The 19,304-nt window shown below is 40.7% G+C and overlaps 1 protein-coding gene and 1 long non-coding RNA gene across 3 annotated transcripts; one reads left to right on the top strand and one right to left on the bottom strand.

Annotated features, from left to right (window-relative positions):
* The first annotated feature begins 171 nt into the window (after positions 1-171).
* Positions 172-18,971, top strand: LOC104947816 (clustered mitochondria protein homolog). Of its 2 annotated transcripts, XM_010773917.1 has the most exons (29): positions 172-240; positions 1,293-1,409; positions 2,983-3,092; positions 3,234-3,405; positions 9,396-9,533; positions 9,977-10,125; positions 10,305-10,459; positions 10,681-10,803; positions 10,941-11,073; positions 11,176-11,268; positions 11,729-11,895; positions 12,377-12,556; positions 13,040-13,477; positions 13,569-13,642; positions 13,737-13,841; positions 13,928-14,028; positions 14,119-14,271; positions 14,370-14,432; positions 14,540-14,778; positions 15,214-15,298; positions 15,425-15,578; positions 15,704-15,843; positions 16,147-16,227; positions 16,366-16,491; positions 16,577-16,686; positions 16,792-16,885; positions 17,170-17,295; positions 17,401-17,474; positions 18,088-18,971. In XM_010773917.1, the coding sequence occupies exons 2-29, from the start codon at positions 1,364-1,366 to the stop codon at positions 18,737-18,739; spliced, it is 4,281 nt and encodes a 1,426-aa protein (XP_010772219.1). In that variant the 5' UTR covers positions 172-240; positions 1,293-1,363; the 3' UTR covers positions 18,740-18,971. The 2 variants fall into 2 exon arrangements, with proteins under 2 accessions (XP_010772219.1, XP_010772218.1); XM_010773916.1 differs by lacking the exon at positions 172-240 and having other exon boundaries at positions 1,107-1,409.
* On the bottom strand, positions 4,518-8,961 carry LOC104947815 (uncharacterized). The gene is made up of 3 exons (XR_798597.1): positions 8,728-8,961; positions 6,380-6,382; positions 4,518-4,589 (listed from the first exon to the last, which is right to left on the bottom strand). It is a non-coding gene; the product is annotated as an uncharacterized lncRNA (long non-coding RNA).
* Positions 18,972-19,304: the final 333 nt, after the last annotated feature.

Below are 19,304 nucleotides of genomic sequence, written 5' to 3'. Positions count from 1 at the left end.
TCAATAATCCTTTGTCAAGAAGTCTTCAAAAACCACCTTTAAACATGTATCACACAAGAACCCAACCATCCTGTGTAAAAGGTACATTTACGAGGAACACTTAAAGGCAACATGAAACCACACAACATCACCAGGCCGCCGCCCCCTATTAAACTGACGTTTGCTATGAGTTTCATTACTGTTTTTCTGCAGTAAACACGAGAGGCGTACAAAGTTCAGATTTCAACAATGTAGTTGAAGGTAAACTTAACTTGTAACATTTCTACATCAATGCATTCATTGTGAATTGAATGATTGTTGTGTGGTAGCTGTGTTACATTGTTATGAACCAAAATATAGGCTTATGCCTGTGGTTGTCTAAAGGAGAATTGTATGTCGTTTTTTCAACTGTAATATCCATGTTATGTCGAGCACTTGCAGGAATAAGTAGGTGTGTGTTTCGAACTGATGCATGCTAAACTTTCCTGTCTTTTATCTGATAGGTAACTAATACCAGGGCTTAACATGTTGTATATGTAGATGTTAGGAGGAATGTAAATCAATACAGCATGGCATTTTAGCAATACCAAAGAAGTGACTTGCTCCGCCATACCCAGTAATCAATCTATGTTTGGTTTGCACTGAGATATGCCCAGGTATGTGTGCAATGTGAATGTACAAGGTGAAGGCCTCTCAACAACTACAGAGCCACTATATCCTGAGACAGGCACACCCAATTGTGGCAGGTTAACTGTCTCGGGACAGCCTTCATCATGAGTGTAACAAACAGTATTCACCCGAAGGAACCGCTTTGATCTTAGATTAGACTGATAGTGTTTAGTTAGATAGCGGTCCCTCTGTTATCATAAAATCATGTGATTCACAAAATAACATTTGTAGTATGAAGTACTTCAAGTCAAGAGTGGCGTGTGTGTGTGTGTGTGTGTGTGTGTGTGTGTGTGTGTGTGTGTGTGTGTGTGTGTGTGTGTGTGTGTGTGTGTGTGTGTGTGTGTGTGTGTGTGTGTGTGTGTGTGTGTGTGTGTGTGTGGACACACCCAGTCCAACAAAGTTTGAGAGACACACAGAGTAATGACTCTGTGTGGAGCAATAGGAGGGTGTGGCTTTTTCACTCAGGGAGAACAGATAAGCTGCGTTTTCCTTGTAGAGAGAGGGGCAGGAATCAAAATCCTCACCAGACAGACGTTTACTTTCACTCTGCTGGGCTCTCTCAACAATCCAGCTGCACTTCTCTTCTCACTCTCACTCTGTGTGCCTTCATCCAGTAGTTTGAAGCAAGACTTTTTTTTTTAAAGGAGAAGCGTCTGCTAGCACAAAGAAGTCAAAACACAAGAGTACAGCTCAAGAAAAACTAAAACACGCAGCCATGAAGGACAAAGTGAGGAGAGGAGGAAGAAATCATTCCAAGACTGGTGAGAAATCCCTGCAATGTTTTCTCTTTTCTGCTTCTCTTTCTCTCTTTGTGTCTCTTGTTGTTGCATTTTCCTCTTCCTTCTTTTTTTCGCCTGCTGCCTCTCTCGCTGGAGAATGTGAGGAGGGGGGAGATTTAGCACTGCACTGCTGCCCTGAACATGGCTGGTGCTGTTGTCTGCTTTCACCAACTTTTTAACCACTGGAAGATCTGGTCCAATCTGGTCTGCTGTTCTAACTTTTTACGACGAATGTATGCACAGAGACAAATGCCGAACCAACCTGAAAACCTTAGACAAACTGTAAATTCTAGGCTAAGATTGTTAATGGAGAGAGAAGACAAATAAAAGCTTTTATTGAAATCTCTGTATGATATTTCTCCAAAACTAGAAACGTCAACAGCCTAAACTACCTATGCTTTGCTATAATTTCAAGTGAGTCTTTCACCTTGTTTGAACCTTTTTAACCCTTCATGAGACAGAATGATTGAATTCAGGAAGAGTGTGATAACCATTCTTCAGGTGAGATCAGACCTCTTGCATGATGATGTTAAATTCTACCACTTTTATGGTACAAACTAACCACAGAAATTATTAGCAAAATAAACTCTCCAGGCCTGAAAACAATGCTACTTTCTGTAGTAGTAAGGCTTCAGTAGAAAAGAGGCTGATGGCTCCTTGCCCTTAGAGAGGAGGGAACTTATTCCAACCAATCATGAACAGAGAAACTCTTTTTTGGGTGCTTTTCCCAGACTGACATGAAATCTAGCAGCAGGCTTATGTTCATGCATCCATGACTCTAAGCATGCTCTACCGTCAAGCTCTAGGTTTATATATGTTTATCGGTGTTTTGGCATCCTGCTGTCTCCACATGCCAGCGCTGGGTGTGGTTGTCCCTTCACGCTGAGATGACATAAAGACTCATAGGGAAATTCAACAGGTTTAGTCACACTGCAGCTTAAGGAACAAGCTACAACCTGCTCCCCCTCTGGTTCTGCGTGTGTGTTATGAAGCAGGCACGCCCCACTTTCTCTCTAGGGAAGTTTCTTGCATACTTTGCCCTAACCCTCCGGCACTCTCACACACACAGACTCTGTAGTTAAGCTCATGATAATGTAGGGGAGATCAGCACACTTGTCTCTGCGGCAACAGATGATCTGAACATAATTCATTCATTCTTCCATTCATTCCGATACTCAAGTATTTTCTACAGCAAGGCAGGTTTTCAGGATGAATATTGCATTTTACTGACTGTCCTTTACTTTATTTATTTTTAAACCTTTTATGCTCTTAACCTTTTATTTTTATTTTTTATATTGTCATTTTTTATCCAATATGCTCCTTTTAGATATCTTTTTACTTATTTTTCCTTTATAGCTTTGTGAAGCACCTTGAGATGACGTTTGTCTTTAAAGTGTGCTATATAAATCAAATGTATTATTATTATTATTATTATTATTATAATAGTGAGCTGGAAGCAATCCAAGCATGTAATGAGTTGAAGGCAGGAAAACAACCTCAACTATTTTCTTGTCGAGTGCAATTCCTAACTTGGTTGCTTTTCTCCTTTAAACAGATGCAGTGAGCCCGACTGGTGGAAAAGATGCTGTTGGTATTAAGCAACTTGAGGACACATCATTCCCTGTGAAGATCCAAGGAGCAGGAGTAGAGCCATTTGACTTGCAGGTACACAACTAGACTGCAATTTCCTCCTATTCACTGCTTTGTTATAATAATTTGACACCATTTTTCAGAGACTATACTTATACATAACAGTTTTATATTCGGTATGTTCTTCTTTCTGAGTGTAATTATGTGTCTTTGTAGGTCCATGGCTTTTGGCTTGTTCAGGATGCAGTAATGACTCTGCTTTTGAAGGATGAGGTGTGTCCCCGTTCCAACTTGTCTTTAGCGCTCGCTGGTACGACTCTGGACCCGCTTGCAGAACTGCAAAGCCTAAAGGGGCTTAAGCCAGGAGCCATCATTCGCCTGGTGGAAGGTATTATACTCTGAGAATTCTCTTTTCATTCTGCTTTATGTCCAATCTATACTTTTGTATTATTTTCCTTAATAACTGTAATGTCAGTATTTCATGTTTTTGGGGGGGATTTCTTTTTTTAAATTTGCCTGGCAGCATAATTGCATACTCAAGCTGTATTAAATGACTTACTAATACATTTTTAAATAGGGCTGCCCAATATATCATTTTTCATCTTACTGTCTCGATGATATGTAACTATAATCCCAATTAATGCTGCTTTTTATGTCCAGTTCAATGTTCAAAAATGAATGTTTTATTTAGTTCAAAAACCATTTTGTTGTATTTTTGCACTATAATAAAAGCAGCAGAAAGGCAGATCTAAGTACACTTTATAATTGATTTATTATAATTGACAATCTTATCACGATATTCATCAATGAGTGCCCTTATTTTAAGCAGTTTTAGCTTTTGAACACTAACAATGAATGTATTTAGTTTTTCTTTGTACTTTTACCAATACTGTTTATGCTCTCCTGCACGTCCCCATGTGTCCTAGCATGGGCGGCGCCAGGATTTTTTTGCTGCAGTAGCTTAGTAGTTGCTATATGACAGCACGGCGTTGCTAGTTAATTTTCTAAATAAACAAACAATACCAGTGGGCCAAGCACAAGCCTGTTCATATTCGTTCACCGCTATTCAAGATTACAGATCACGAGCCTTGGAAGGGACGGTCTTTGCCTAACTCCCACCAACAACATTTTCTAAATAACTTTACAAATGTACTAAACTGTGCACATCTGATAACTGGCATAACTATTAACTTGGACACGCTACAATATTATCATTAATATTTACATTAAAACATTACTTTGCAAGGTAAGCACAACCAAAATAAGTTTGTAAAAGCAACATTTGAACACTGTTTCTGTGCTCCTACAATATTTTTGTATAATACCATTACACCCTGAGCGTACAAGTACACAATAGCGATCGTTCACTTTTTCAACTGTCATATTGTGGCATTTAACACACACACACACACACACACACACACACACACACACACACACACACACACACACACACACACACACGTACGTGCGCGTGCGCTCCGTTGGAGATCGCGGTCCATTTTCGATCTGTGTTCACATACTGAGAATTATAACAACATTAGCCAAGTAACAGTTTGCGCTTTAACTTANCTTAAATCGAAAAGAAAATTTTAGTATAACAATGTAAGAATGACTTCTCTGAACGTTAATAAAAGGGGTCTGAAGACGAAAGTCTGCATCAATTAATACTTCAATAATGGGATAGACTATTATTAGGTTACTTACTACATTATATTATGTAATAAAATAATATATATAATTATATACATAAAAATATATCAGAATTTCAATGTTGGCGGGAAACTCAACAATCGGGATTACGACTACACCAGCGGGCGCTAATTTAACTCAAACTGTGGGAACTATACCATATGTGTTATATTTATATTGACAATGGGAGGTCCGATATTTTCTACTCTAATTTACTGTCGTCTAAATCAAATAATTAGGGAATAAGAATGAATAAACCAATGTCGTCGTAAAAAAGTTTCCGAAACATGCTCCATTTTTATAGTATTTTATAGTATTTCATTTTGTATTTGTTATTTATATTTGTATAGTTCTTAATCTCGGATTTAATACCTGCATATAAATTTGTTGGTAATATATTTTACACGTTATAACGAAATTGGATCCAGTCAAGTTTATATGACTGTATTTATGTATGTTAATACTTTGTCTACGGTTGGTTATACTTACAAAAAATTTTTACAAACAGTTCAACCCCTTCTTCCGTGACACAAAAAAACGTAAAGACTTTGTCATCGTGCAAACAAGTGATTCACTTTATAAACACAGTAACATCGCGTTGAATGTCGGTGGCTATCGAGACCTCACGCAGAGCTGAACGCCACATACAGAGTAAAGGAGGCGAGGAGCCCGAGCCATAGTGGCCTTCACTAAACAGACGCGGTAGAACTCCATCGCACCGGAATAAAAACGGTCTCCGACTCCTAGCTCCTAGCTCCTCGCTATTGCTCCTCGCTATTAGCCCTTGGTGTCTGGTAGGAGGCCACTTTAGGAGACTGTGAGCGGGGCGGGGGAATTGACACATAGCTAGTGACTAACCTGCTACGTCGCGTACGTGACTAGACCGACGACAAAAGAGTCATGTGACATTTCAAAAAATGTAACATTTAAAAAAAAGAGTCAAATTCTAAGAAAAAAGGCATATTTAGAAGAAAAAAAGTCAAATTCTGAGAAAAAAGTCAAATTTGAGATGCATTGTGGGACATGTAGTTTATGGGCAACGTGCTTCAGTAAATCATCATGTAACCGTATAACAAACATATGATATTCTTTGCAAGCTCTTGTGGGGCCACAGAAAATGAAGTCACGGGCCGGATTTGGCCCCCGGGCCTTGAGTTTGACACCCCTGATATAGATACTTGATCAAAACTATATATATTTCTTTACTGTCAATATGTGTATTTACTGTTTGTGTTAAATTTTACATTATATTTTTAATGTATGTGTAACTTGTTTATGCATAAAGAATCATTTGTGGGAAACATGTATTCATCTAATTTAATCTAAATGCGCTCCACATGTCTTTTCCAGACTGGGCTTTGAATGACGGCACCTGTTGCTGCTCATTTTGAAACGGCAGGCTTTAGATCTCTGGATGTTTGACAACACGTGTGTTTGCAGAAAATGCATGGATATGTATTTATGAATGATTTAAATTCAATTCAATTCAATTCAAGTTTATTTATATAGCCCAAAATCACAAATCCTATTTATCTCAGAGGGCTTCACAAGTCAACAAACACAACACCGCAGACACAGAAACATGCACGGGCACACACATTTACCGGTGTACAATAAACACTTATACTTGAACTAAATAAGCTTAACTCAACTCGGTCCTTTAAACTGACAAACTGTTCTTTTTTTTTTTTTTTTTCTTCCTGAGCTTGTCCTTACAGCACATCCATTCAGGCCTATTGTCTTTCCCCTAATCTCTCCGTCTCCTCTCGTATTTTATCTGCTCACTCTATCTGCTTCTTTATGATCCCCTTCCTATCAAACTCTGTCACTTTCTTCCTCTCTCCGCCAGCTCGCCGTCCGTTCTCATTCCCCCGCTTCGTTCTTATCTGGCTCTTCACAGCTGTCTGCGGTGTCATTCACACTTTAGTGACGACTGTCTCCCCCCCCCCTTCTCTCTTTCCCCCTCTCTGTCCCCATCAGCCTAACACACCTCCCCTAGGGCCCACATTTTCTATCCCATAATTCTTTGCTGTGGCTCTCTGATGATTGCCAATTCTTCGCTGTAGGTCTGGATGCGGCATCCACTTTTCTCCGGTCACCTTGTGTTGGTCATTTTCTGTGAGCGACCCGTGTGAGCTTTCCCTTTATTCACTTGTTTGTGTCTTCATGAGTGTTTACGGTGTGCACCATAAAGCAGCTCTTCCACGCGCTACACTATCACACACGTGTAGGAGATGTGTACGGTGGGTTTATGGCTCCATAAATAAGAATGCGGCCCCTAGCTGTCCACAGCGCTACGTCACTGGTTGGATTTACATTGCGTGTTTGACAGATTTGCTAGCTGCCTCCTCTGTAGCTTATAACGCCTGAATTGATCTGATGTGAACTGGAAACGCAGACTTTGCACTTTCTGTAATAAAAAATATTGAAAGAATTCTAATATGTAATTAAATCGTTTCATCACCTTTTTTTTTATCGCCAATTGAGGTTACTAGTACATTTTTTATGTAAGCGTCATGACATTTAACATCATGACTCTTCTACCTTTCTTCACATATTTGATAAGCCGTCTTTCTGAGGCCCTTTACTTGTTTGGGCTTCAGAAGTGATCTGCTGGTTTAACAAAGATGTATTTATTCTCCGCATATTCACTGTTGCAAGGCAAGGCTGTCATTTTTAGATGTGAATATAACAAGGTGGTGTTTATGCCGTCTTCTGTCAGAGCGTTGCTGTTTGGATTGATCTTGTGGCGTCTTGCTAGGTGAATATGAAACGTGTGTTTTAATCAAGAATATGATTTGTGCCATCTATCAAAATGACCTCATCCCTGACTTTTTCTTTGCTGTTGGGAAGGCGCGAGGACACCTGGGAGACAGCGGAGGCTATTTCACTAAGCAGGACGTGATTTCAGAACAAGCTATGCTCATGCATAAAACAAAAGCAACACACACAATTGCTTAATCGAATATGGAATTGGTTTTCACTGGAGTATGTGACTTTTATCTTGGCCCTTCAGCCGTATACGCTGCATAATAACAACCATCCATGGCAGGAAACACAAGGCATACAATGTATTTAAGGACATACTATGCTCTTGTTCAGGTTCATAGTTGTATTAAATGTCCCTACTGTGACGTGTCTCCATGCTTTAATGTTCAAAAAGCTCTTTATTTTTCTCATGCTGCAGCACCCCTTGTCACCCTCTGTCTGAAACCAGAGCCCAGTCTGCTCTGATTGTTTAAACCAGAGCCCAGTCTGCTCTGATTGGTTAGCTGGCCGGCTCTGTTGTGATTGGTCAACCACTTAGGGACACAATGTGTTGGAGTGCTAGCCAATAGAGAACCGCAGTGACGCATCCTAAAACCCGGAAGTAAGTTAGCATTTTTACCACTGCCGGTTCCTTCGACGAAAAGCAATGCAATTTCTCCATAGGATTTAGGAAAATATCTGGAAATAAGGTCTGTGGTTGAGACACATTGAAGAGACGGATCACGTTTTGTTCTACGACATTGAATACATCAGCAGTGACCCCACTGGTGATTTCTAAAGAGTTGACGCGTCTGAAAAACGATGGTTGTTAACAAGTGGCTGAATAGTACTACAGAAGTCGTGGAGGCCGTTGTACGTCATTACACCGAACACGTAAACACTCCTCTAAGTTAGNAAATGCCACAATATGGCAGTTGAAAAAGTGAACGATCGCTATTGTGTACTTGTACGCTCAGGGTGTAATGGTATTATACAAAAATATTGTAGGAGCACAGAAACCTGTGCTCCTACAATATTTTTGTATAATACCATTACACCCTGAGCGTACAAGTACACAATAGCGATCGTTCACTTTTTCAACTGCCATATTGTGGCATTTAACCTCCACACACACACACACGCACGCGCACGCACACGCACACACACACACGCGCTCCATTGGAGATCGCGTTCCATTTTCGATCTGTGTTCACATACTGAGAATTATAACAACATTAGCCAAGTAACAGTTTGCGCTTTAACTTAAAACGACCCCTGATAGATCTCGCGAGAATGTGTATAAGTATATATAGATATATTTTCATAACAAAACAATGGGGTTGCTAAGCCGTTGCTAGGCCAATTGTTGGAGTTGCTATAGCAACTCCAAGCTACCCCCTGGCGCCGCCCCTGTGTCCTAGTCTGCATAAACTGAATGTAGGATAATGGTGTAATGATTAATTATAGAATCAGAATATACAACAAGATTACTCTAGTCCTTATATTCATCACACCCATCGTCCTCTCCCTTTCACACCCAATAACAACTCTCTCATCTCATTGTAAATAGCTGACTCACCTTTTCTGAGTCATCTTAACGAGGTATTAACTTGTGCCAACAAATTATTCTTCTTCTTGCCAGATAGCTGTTGAAACAATAAAAACCAACTACCTCGTCATCTTTTATTAGATACAGTATATTGACTCAGACTTGTGTCTGTGAGAATTCACACCATTGACTACATGGTACTTAGTATTACTTCAATCTAAATAGTCTTGAACTCATGTAAGGGGATCATGACATCCAATGATAATACTCTTCGGAATGATCTTGAATCAAATCTCTCCTGTGCATTCTTGCTGTAGAAAAACAAAGAGGGTCCACAGTTTCATTAGGGAGAGGGTCACATTTATAACACCACCTTGTGACTTTTTCAGAGCCCTACACCGCCCGCTCAGCCAGGCACCATCTGGCCCGAGTGGTGGAGCTGCTGAGAGCGCCTGGACCTCAGGATGCACTCAGAGAGGGACGCTCCCCCAGCATACTGGAGACACTCACACACACACCAACACCAGGTACACACACACACAATGCACTTAGACAACCAAAAAGAGATACAAAATTAACAAAAAGCTCTGCTTTGAAAAACTGCTCTTCATATTAGTTCACCTTACAACAAAATACAGCCCCTCCTTAAAATCGTTTCTCTTACACCTTTTGAACATTTAAATATCAACCCTAAATGCAACATTTTGGGGCCTTTTTACATAACTGTATTTTCTTTTACATCTTAATTATCCTTATTTGGCTATAAATCATCTTCCATTATCCCTACGTTTTAATGGATTTTATTATTTTGAGAATGCTCTTTTTCTCTCTGTATATCTCTTTGTTGTTGTTTTCCTTTTCTTTTGTAATTGACTTACTCTCTCAAGTGTAAATAAAGTTTGAATGAATGTCTTTCTTTACTATTGTGATGATGATGAACTTTGATAATCTCCTGTCATTACTGCTGAAGACTCACCAAATGGAAAGAGCCCGAAACGCTCTCTAGGCAACACAAAGACAGAAACCAGCAGCCAGGATGGAGCTCCGCCTGAGTTCCTCCTCCCTGGATCCTTGGACAGACCCCTCATGGGTCTGCTGCCACACAGCTCCCAACACGACGTACGTAACCACCGGAGCCTCGTTTCACACTGTGCCAGACACACACACACACACACACACACACACACACACACACACACACATATATATATATATATATATATACACACACACACACACACACACACACACACACACACACTGGCTGACTCTCTTTATCTGACTCTCTTTCTCATCAGGCCCCCAGCTACCTGAAGGACTTGTCTCTCAGCTGTTGGAACCCGATTCCAGGACACAGGAAGCTGCAGGGAGACTTCCTGTACATCACCGTGGTGACAATGGAGGGACGGCGGTGTGACATCACTTCCTGTCCTAAAGGTTTCTTCATCAATAGGTAAAGAAACAATATTAGATTAAATGTATAATTACAATCTCCCTTCTATAGGTACAGTTCATAATGATAATATATGACAACATTTATTCATTCTAAAAGAGTGATGTACTCTTTTATCTGAGTAAATGAAGGAATAAATGGCAACACAATAATTAGACTTTAAGAAGATACATTTTTTATTTAATCTTTTATAATGTTCTCTTCCCCCTTCTTCATCTCAGGTCTACAGAGGAACTGTTTGACCCTCGTCCCTCACAGTCCTCCCCAGTTTGTCACTGTTTAACTGATCTGCTCTGTCAAATCAGCTCTGCCTTCAAACAAGCTTTGACTACACTTAAAAACAGGTGACATTACTATATACTGTATACATATTTTCAGAATCCTGAAACAGTTAGGGCTTTGGAGTGTTGTATGGTATTATATGATTCACTTGAGATTTATGATTATATGATGATATTAACTATTGTATTTCTTCCTTTAGGTCTCAGTTGCCTTCGATGGAGGTGATGCCCACTCCCTACCACACCCTGAGCTGGCTCGGGCCTCCCTGCGCCTCTCGCACCCACAAGAACACCTTCAGCAGACTGGGAATGGATGATCAGCTGGAAACACAGGTTATTTCTAACTAAAGTTGTAAAGCAAAGTTGTGACTTTGTATTGTGTATCAAGCTGCTGGCAGTGATATTAAATGTAACTATGTGTGGTATTATCTGTAGGCTCCTGACTGGAATGAGGAGTTGCAAGCTGCCAGAGATCTTCCACAAGGCAGTCTCGAGGAGAGGCTGCGGAGAGACAAAACGCTGCTCCAGGTAACCAAGAAAGAAGGAATGAATGTTAATGTGTCAAACATGCTAAGAAATAAGAACAATAGGAATCCATGAGCGGGATCTGGTTGAAAGGGAAAGTAAAGTAGTTCTTAAACTGCTGTGACAATGTACCCTTTTTAGGATAATGTTGCTACTGCCCAATTGTTTTGGTTTTTATTTTATTTCATATAGTATATTTTTTATTATATATTTCAATTGTATTTCTTTCAAATTATGTCCTGTCTTGTCTTTGCCTCTGTTTTTCACATTTTTGGTGTAGGATGGTTTAAGGCATGCGTGTCTTGTAACTATGTTGTTTAAAAGAATGAAAAATGTTAAAAAAAAAAGAAAGAATGCCAAACCACAGCAGGACAGTTCAGGACACGTTTTGGCCTTTCAACATCCTCTGTAAACTCCTCCACGTCCCTTCATTCGTACCTGTGTTTGTGTTGTTGTTTTCCAGGTCAACAGCGCATTTGCTAGGGCTGTGGCGCAGGGGGCAGAAACAGTTGTAGATGGCTTTGTGGAGCCAGCGAATGGAAACACTGAAGACCCAGCTTTCCTGTGGGGAGGACTGTTCATCAGCCAGGGGGCAGCAAGCACAATGTTCGGTGGGGAGAGGGGTCGCAGGTGAGAGCAGATCACAAGTTCAGTTACAAGATTGTACAGACATTTGCTCTTAAAGCTACGTTAGGCAATTTATTTAAGAAGCGTATTTAGTCAGATTTGTTGAAATGCCCTTTACATCGCGAAGCAGTCAATGAATCAAAGGTTCTCCAAAAAAAGGCTGGGATCTGTGGCTGTTGCAGAAATCCCATTCAATTATTTCATTTGAGTGACACGAAATGATTTAATGCCCGTGTACCGGCATGCCCTTTGCCAGACTTGTACTCAGCGTGCGTCACCGCAGTCTTCAACAAGACTTGGCAGACAAACTGTTCCAATCATTTAATGTTAACTTGACAGCTGTGAGTTGTATCCATGTTGGTTGTCTTAGCCCAATATAATATTATGTCTCTGATTTTATGATATTAAAACGTGTTTGTTTCGCTCTGTGAATGAAATTGATTTGAACCTGATTATCTAAATGTTTCCTCATTTCTACTTGCAGGGCTGCTCAGAGGCTGGAGCTCCAGGGCGTGCAGGCCTACAGTGATCTGGAGGGTCTGCAGGGTCTTCACACTCTGCCTACAGCCATCGTCGACTACAGGGGGGTTCGTCTGTCTGCTCAGGGTCTGGCCCCCGGGCTGGAGGGCTCAGACCGGGACCAGGCAGCTGCTCCTGCCGAAAGGTATAGGACTCATTATTCAACAGTCTAATGTGGTACTTTGCAATGTCACAAACACACTTAAAATATATTTTGGGATCTTCATAGACATTTTGAGAATAAATCAACTACACAATTCTTAAGATTCATCTTTAAAGTTGTCTTTCTTTTTGGAAATGATTCCAACTCTTTTTACTGAAAATTGGGAAATATTTTCATCACAGCGGCATGTTAAAACAAGGCATTGCACGTCATTTGAAAAATAAACAAACATGAAATATAAACATCACAAAATAGAAAAATTAAAGTAAAAAAAAAAGGAAAATAGTGTATTTAGATTGCAGAGACAGCCTGTAACCATTCATATACCAAAGTATACAAATATGTTATTTGATTGATGATTTAAGAGCTGCTGGATTATTTAAAAGGTTGCATCACATGTGTTGTATCAACATCATGTCTATATTTCATTTTTTTCTGCTTATTCTTTCTTATTTTGCTCTACAGAGGCTTGCTGTACGGGGTGAATGCAGGACCTCAAGAGTCCCCCCAGCGCATGCGACTGCTGGAGCTCTTGGCTGTGTCGGCCAAACATCTCTCTCTGCAGAGATATGTTGTTGTGACGTCCAACAATTACAAGGTACCACTGTTCACCTCTATGGACGCACAGGGCCTGCTGGGGGCTGATGGGAGGTTCTACATACTGGACGTGTTCAGGACCTTCCCAGCTGATGCAAACTTCTGCCCAGACGTTGAGAGAGAAGACCAGGCAGTCACTGAAGACGAGGAGAGTAACAAAAAGTCTGAAGAGGGCGAGGAGGAGAAGGGTTGTGTCAAAAAAGGGTGGCCAGAGAATTATCACTCAGACTCTGGGCTTCCCAAGAGCTTCCCTCACGGACTCTGCAGACTGAGGCCAGAGCTGGTGCAGGCCTTCAAAGAGCACAAGTGAGTTCCATATGAAAAACAAATACTTTAAATTCAGTTTTCAAAAAACGTCTTTTCTGTATGGTTGACGTTTTTTTTATTCTTCTTTTAGACATTGCCAGTTCACTCAGCATGTCAGGGAGCTGTTGGAGAAGAATGGAGGCTTTGAAGAATGTGCAATAGCTAGTAAGAAGTGATTTAGTAGATGTAACTGATACCAAAATCACAACTATTACGGATCTTTTGGCCATTATATTGAAATATTTCTGTATAATTGCAGGTGATTCTCGGTCCACTATTGCAGTACGAGCTGCTTGTAAAGAAGTGGGCTCAGTCAGCAACATCATCTTTGAGATGCGATTTAATCCAAGTGTCTTCTCTCCAGGTAGAAAAACTAAACACACACACTCAAACACAAATAAATCGTTTACCATAACACAACATAACATGGTTCTTGTTCTTTATGTTTAGAAGTATCCTTCCCTCCTGGTGATAGTAAGTCAACAAATCTGCAGGAGAGGTTACTGAGGGAAGCCGCCGCTTTCATCGTCACACATCAGATACCAGCCTTTGTAAGTTGATCCATTGTTTACATTCTATAATGGGCACAGCTTTTGCAAACATGAAACCTGCTCATCATACGTGTGTGTTTGTGTGTTCAGGTGGAGTATTGCCTACACAGCAATGAGGCACCAATGGATGGAGCTTCTCTAAAACAGGCGCTACATCAGAGGGGCATCAGCCTCCGCTATCTGGGCCATGTGATGACCGCCATCAGCCAATCCGAACACAAGGAGCGCCTGAGGCATATAATGGTGTGTTTAATTACGAATGAGTTCAAACTAAAACTAGTGTTTCTGATGTTATCACCCTCTTAACTGTGCTTTCTAACACCCTCTTTCCATCTAAACAGAGAGCGGTCATAGGGGACATTTTCACCCGCTCAACAAGGAGAGTGTTCAACAACTTCCTCCAGGTACTTGACAGTATTCTGCACAGAGCATGTTTGCTTACCTCAAGTTGCTCTGCAGGTGTAGGTCCTCACACAAAAATGAACTACAGCCTCCGGTTATGTCTTTGCAGGGTGTGGACGTGCCTAGCCTCTCTTCAGCTGTCAGTCACTTCCTCTGCTGCCTATTGGTTCCCCACTTCACACCTACTCCTGTGGGGGAGGAGACCAAGAAGAAGTCTAGGCGGCGCGGCAGAGGGCCCGGGGCGGGGGCCGCTGAGAGCTCACCCTGGAGCACGCTCACTGGGGCAGAGCTGTGGACCCTGCTCTGCCAGGAGGCTGCTGAGACATACAACATCTCTGACAGCCTTGGGTGAGCAAACAGCCTTTGTTTGTAGTCCCCTCATTTTTGTTTGTTTGTTACACAAAGGCTCAGAGTCCATTTTGGAACAAGTTTGAGATTTTGATCGTCTTTGTTTTCCTCATGTCTCAACTAGTGCTCAAGACGTGAGGACCCCACAAAGTCAACAGCAAAAACAATACATAATAGGACCAGAAATAGTCATATTTATACATATTTGATAACAGTGAGACGGAGTAAAAAAAGAGTCCATTTACTTCAAATTAATATTAAAATACAAGTGAGTTCCTTCCTACTTGTTTAGAAGAGGATAGATACTGTGTTCTAAAATGTTTTGCTGTTTATAGGATGAATTGCTGTACAGGCTAGTGGCTTATTCTTGGTCAATGCTTATGACTTTTCTTGCTTTACAATTTAAGAAACACATGTCATTTTTCTCTGTGACAGCTCTGGTCCAAACCACCTGGTGGAGCACTACGGTCTTCAGAAGCTCTCTTTGCTCAGAGAGTTTTGTTTAAAGACTGGAGTACAGGTAAGAGCAAACAAATAGAGTGAGGTTTTTATAAACATTGACTCAAAATTGAAAATATTAGATAAAAAATTGAAAAGACTTATACTAAAAGGGAAAGTATGTTTCTTATTTCTCTGTCTACACTAGTTGAGACTGAGAGACTACATCCTCGACAACCAAAATAAAGCTCCCATTGGTCCAGACGACGTCCTCAACATCTTCCCCGTTGTCAAGCACAATGAAATGCCAACTGTGGATGCTTCGAAAGCACACCGTGCTGCAGAGAGCTTCATTAAGAAGGGTAGGTCAATAAAGAAGAGTCCTTGAGCTCCAGATTCTTGTATCTGTAATCCTTGTGCTACATGGGCCTTTTGAACAAAATGTAAATGAAATGTAAATTCACAACGGTATGTTTCTCAACTGCAGGTCTGCTGGATCAGGCCCATGAAAAGCTCAAAGAAGCCACCTACTTGTTTGGTAGAGTGTGTGATGACCTGAACCCAGAGTCCTGTTTCTGCCACACTCTGTTGGCCAAGGTGGCCTTTATGCAGGGCAAAGCAGCTGAGGTAGGCTAACTGTGCTAAGCATTAGCTGCTACATTAGGCAAGTTATTGACGTGTTTTGAAATTAACACATTTGACAAACATTTGAGACAGAAATATTGTACTTGTTACTCTCCAACATATATCTGACAATATAGTTAAAATCACTTCAGAAGAGTTTACAAAGTGAAAGAGTGTACCATGACACTATGGAAAATGTAAAAATGTCGTAAAAAACGAAAACGAATTTCACTTATTGAAATGATTGTTTATACATTAAGCTGTCCATTAATTATTGTCATCACCGTGGCTTCCTTTGTTCTAAAGGCTCGCAGTGTCCAGCTGAAGGCAGTGGTCATCAGTGAGAGAGTGCTTGGCTTCGACCATCCAAACACTATCCAGCAATACGTGAGTATACCTACATATTGTTCTTGATGCTGCAAACCCCTGGTCACTCTGAGATAGATATGAACTGTATATTTCTAGAGACTTTTAATGCACTTTAAATGTGTTTAGAGTGTGATTATTCTCATTTGTTCTATGCAGGCCCTCTTGGCGGTGTATGTGTTTGCTGGAGGGGAAACAGCCCTAGCCCAGAAGTGTCTCCTCAGAGCTCGTCTGCTTATGCTAACGGTCCACGGAGAGGACCATCCCTACATCGCAACAGTGGATGTAAGTTACAACACCTATAGCGCACAAAAAAAGATTTTAACAATATCATTTTTTGACATTGACAATCCTCATTGTTTTCTTGCAGAGCTGTCTTGGGTTGGTTCTTACTGGGGATCAGAGAGGTCAGTTCTTAAAGAACGCTCTGAGACTCAACACCTCCTTCTTCGGCTCCTCACATCTGCACACTGCTCTCAGGTAAGCTTGCATTCATACTTTGCAATAAAAGTAATAAAGTTGAGCTATTTTGTCCCGTTTTCTAACATCACACAATTCCTTGACGTGTTTTTCGTGTCTGTACAGCGAGCACCTGGTGGCCCACTGGATGTGTAGCAAGGGTGACTACAGGAGTGCCATGACCCATGAGAAAGAGGCCCTCGCTGCTTTCACCTCCATAGTGAGTACATCTATTGAAATTATATGAAAAATAATGTTGTGGTAAAGGAAAAGAATCCTCCCAAACAAATTCTCCAACTAACACAGACAAACAATACAACACAAATGATGCACACAAAATACTTGTTTAAACAAATCTGTTATTTTCATGGTTCTACTGGTAAAGGTGTGAAAACTGTGTTCCTGTTTTTCAGGAAATAGTTTTTATAGGTATCCTCTTAAATCATACACACCTCTGTGTCGTTAGCCCATTAGAGTAATCTTATGACATATGTCTTTTCTCAGTTTGGAGAGGATCACGCTCAGACACGCATCAGCAAAGAGCTTCTGTGCACAATAACCAAGCAAGCAGTGAAGGTGGAGCGCTCCCTCCGGCAGGCAGGAGCCGACTGCACGGAGCAGGCGGTGGAGGTAAGCCCAGGAGCTCAGTCTGTCTCTGAAAGCATTGACATGTTTGAATATTACAAAGTTAAAGGGAAGTTTGTTTATTAATCTCCCTGTCCTCTCGGTCCTCAGTATCTATCCTCCAAATCTGACACTGTGCTGGAGCAAATGGTTCTGGTGACAGGGATCAGGAGCATCACACACAGGTAAATATTCATTGTGATGTATATGATATGTTTAAACTTGTTGAAGCAATGTGACCCACACTCTTGACCCGCAATTCTGGCATCAATTGGTTGTTGATCAATAGTGATTTTTGTATCATTGTAAGAAATTACCCAAAAATCCCTTAAATTAATTTATTTGAAGAATTATGAACAAGATATGTTCTTATTGCAAATGTGTGTACTATCTATACTGAAGTAAGTAATGGTGATACTGTCTCAGACCTATTTTGGCTAATCTTTCTTACTTATAGTCCAACGAATGCACACATATTGCTACATCTGTGATGTGACTGTATCATTTCCCCCAAGATGTATGATACTTAGAAATGGGCCATTCTGCACTAAAAAGTATTATTAATACTCTTTTTTTTTGTTCTCCTGGACTTTTGTTGCGATTCCACAAATCAAAAAAAAAGTTGAATCACTATTTTAATAATAGTGATTACACTTTATAACTTTCAAACACTAAGTCATGCATTCACTTTTTCAAAGATACCATCTGCATAGCTACCAGCCTTTATTGCTATTACAAAAATGTAAGAAAAAGTATTTAAATGTTTTGGAAGCCACTTATTAACTTGTGCTTTCACAGGGATGGGCTCGAGGAGTATTGGAAGAAACACAAAGAACTAAAGGCAGCAGTGGCAAAGGAACTTGGATTCATTGTAACCAACGGGGTCGTCACCCTGATCGCTAATGGAGAAGAGGAAAGCTCAGATCCAAACACAGGAAGCGGGAAGGAAGCTGAGCATGGAGGAAGCCCAGCGGTGGAGAATAACAGCGACAGCCAACAGGAGCAGACAGAGGAAGAGAGCTCAGAGAAAAGTGCTGCCATGACTAATGGTCATGTAGTGGAGCCCGCTGTAGAGAGCCAGCAAGGGGAGAAAGAAGATGTAGAGGGAGGAGAGAGTGACAGAGCTTCAGATGCTGAGGTCAATATTGTGAATGGGGGGTCAGAGGTCAGTGATGCAGGACAGGAAACGGAGTCCAGTGCACCAAATGAAGTAAACGGCAACATAGTCAATGGGGATGTAAAATCTAATGCAACAGTTGATGAGATTAAATCAGAGTCAAATGTGGTTAATGGTGAGATCAATGGAGCCTGTGACATCACTGTAAAGCATTCAGTCCTTAAGAGCAATGGAACCTGGGCAGATGTTGTTTCCAAAGCCAATGGAGCAGCAGACAAAGCAGTCAATGGAACAGCAGGCAGTGTCACTGCTAACGGAGAAGCTGAAGAGTGAGAACATGTCAAACAGGAACACAGTGTTGTAGTCAAGTTTTTCTTAGTCACTGCTGTAAGATGACACTCTCCCAGGATCCCAGATGTATTATGATCCGATAAACTAAAGCAGGCAACAGAATGAGATGATGAATATTACTTTTTGCTGAAGGTGTTTTTTCCTGATTCTGGGAGAGGGCTGTACTGTTGAGTGTTATTCTTTTTCAACAATAAACTTTTTACTGGTTACTCTGGTTATGATGTTGTTGTTTTTTTTTAAATACCTGGGTGTAGACTGGATGTGTTTTTTGCCATTTACAAGAAATGTTGTATGCATTACAAAACATACCTGAAAGCATGGGACTCCAAAATGGGGTTTATGACCCCTAGGGGCTCCTTAGAGTTACTGCAGTGTGTGCCAGAGTAGATATTTTGAAAGCCCTTTACAAACTTTAAAATATATCTGAAAATGCACATCAAAGTACAACTATACAAACATATAATTAGCATAAACAAATTGGCCTATGTGTGAAAAAGAACCTTAACATTTCCCCATTGATGACAACAATGACAACTGATTTTGATCA

Source organism: Notothenia coriiceps, unplaced genomic scaffold (assembly GCF_000735185.1).
Source record: "Notothenia coriiceps isolate Sejong01 unplaced genomic scaffold, NC01 NC01_scaffold00013172, whole genome shotgun sequence".
Taxonomy (NCBI): domain Eukaryota; kingdom Metazoa; phylum Chordata; class Actinopteri; order Perciformes; family Nototheniidae; genus Notothenia; species Notothenia coriiceps.
Note: the sequence above shows the minus strand (reverse complement) of the source record. Positions and strands in the feature narration are given on the sequence as shown.

Excerpts from the sequence above, each read along its gene's own strand:
- LOC104947816 (XM_010773917.1), top strand. The coding sequence starts at position 1,364 with ATGAAGGACAAAGTGAGGAGAGGAGGAAGAAATCATTCCAAGACTG. Across the intron at positions 13,643-13,736 it reads TGAAGAATGTGCAATAGCTA|GTGATTCTCGGTCCACTATT; the intron begins GTAAGAAGTGAT and ends GTATAATTGCAG. Across the intron at positions 14,272-14,369 it reads AGCGCCTGAGGCATATAATG|AGAGCGGTCATAGGGGACAT; the intron begins GTGTGTTTAATT and ends CCATCTAAACAG.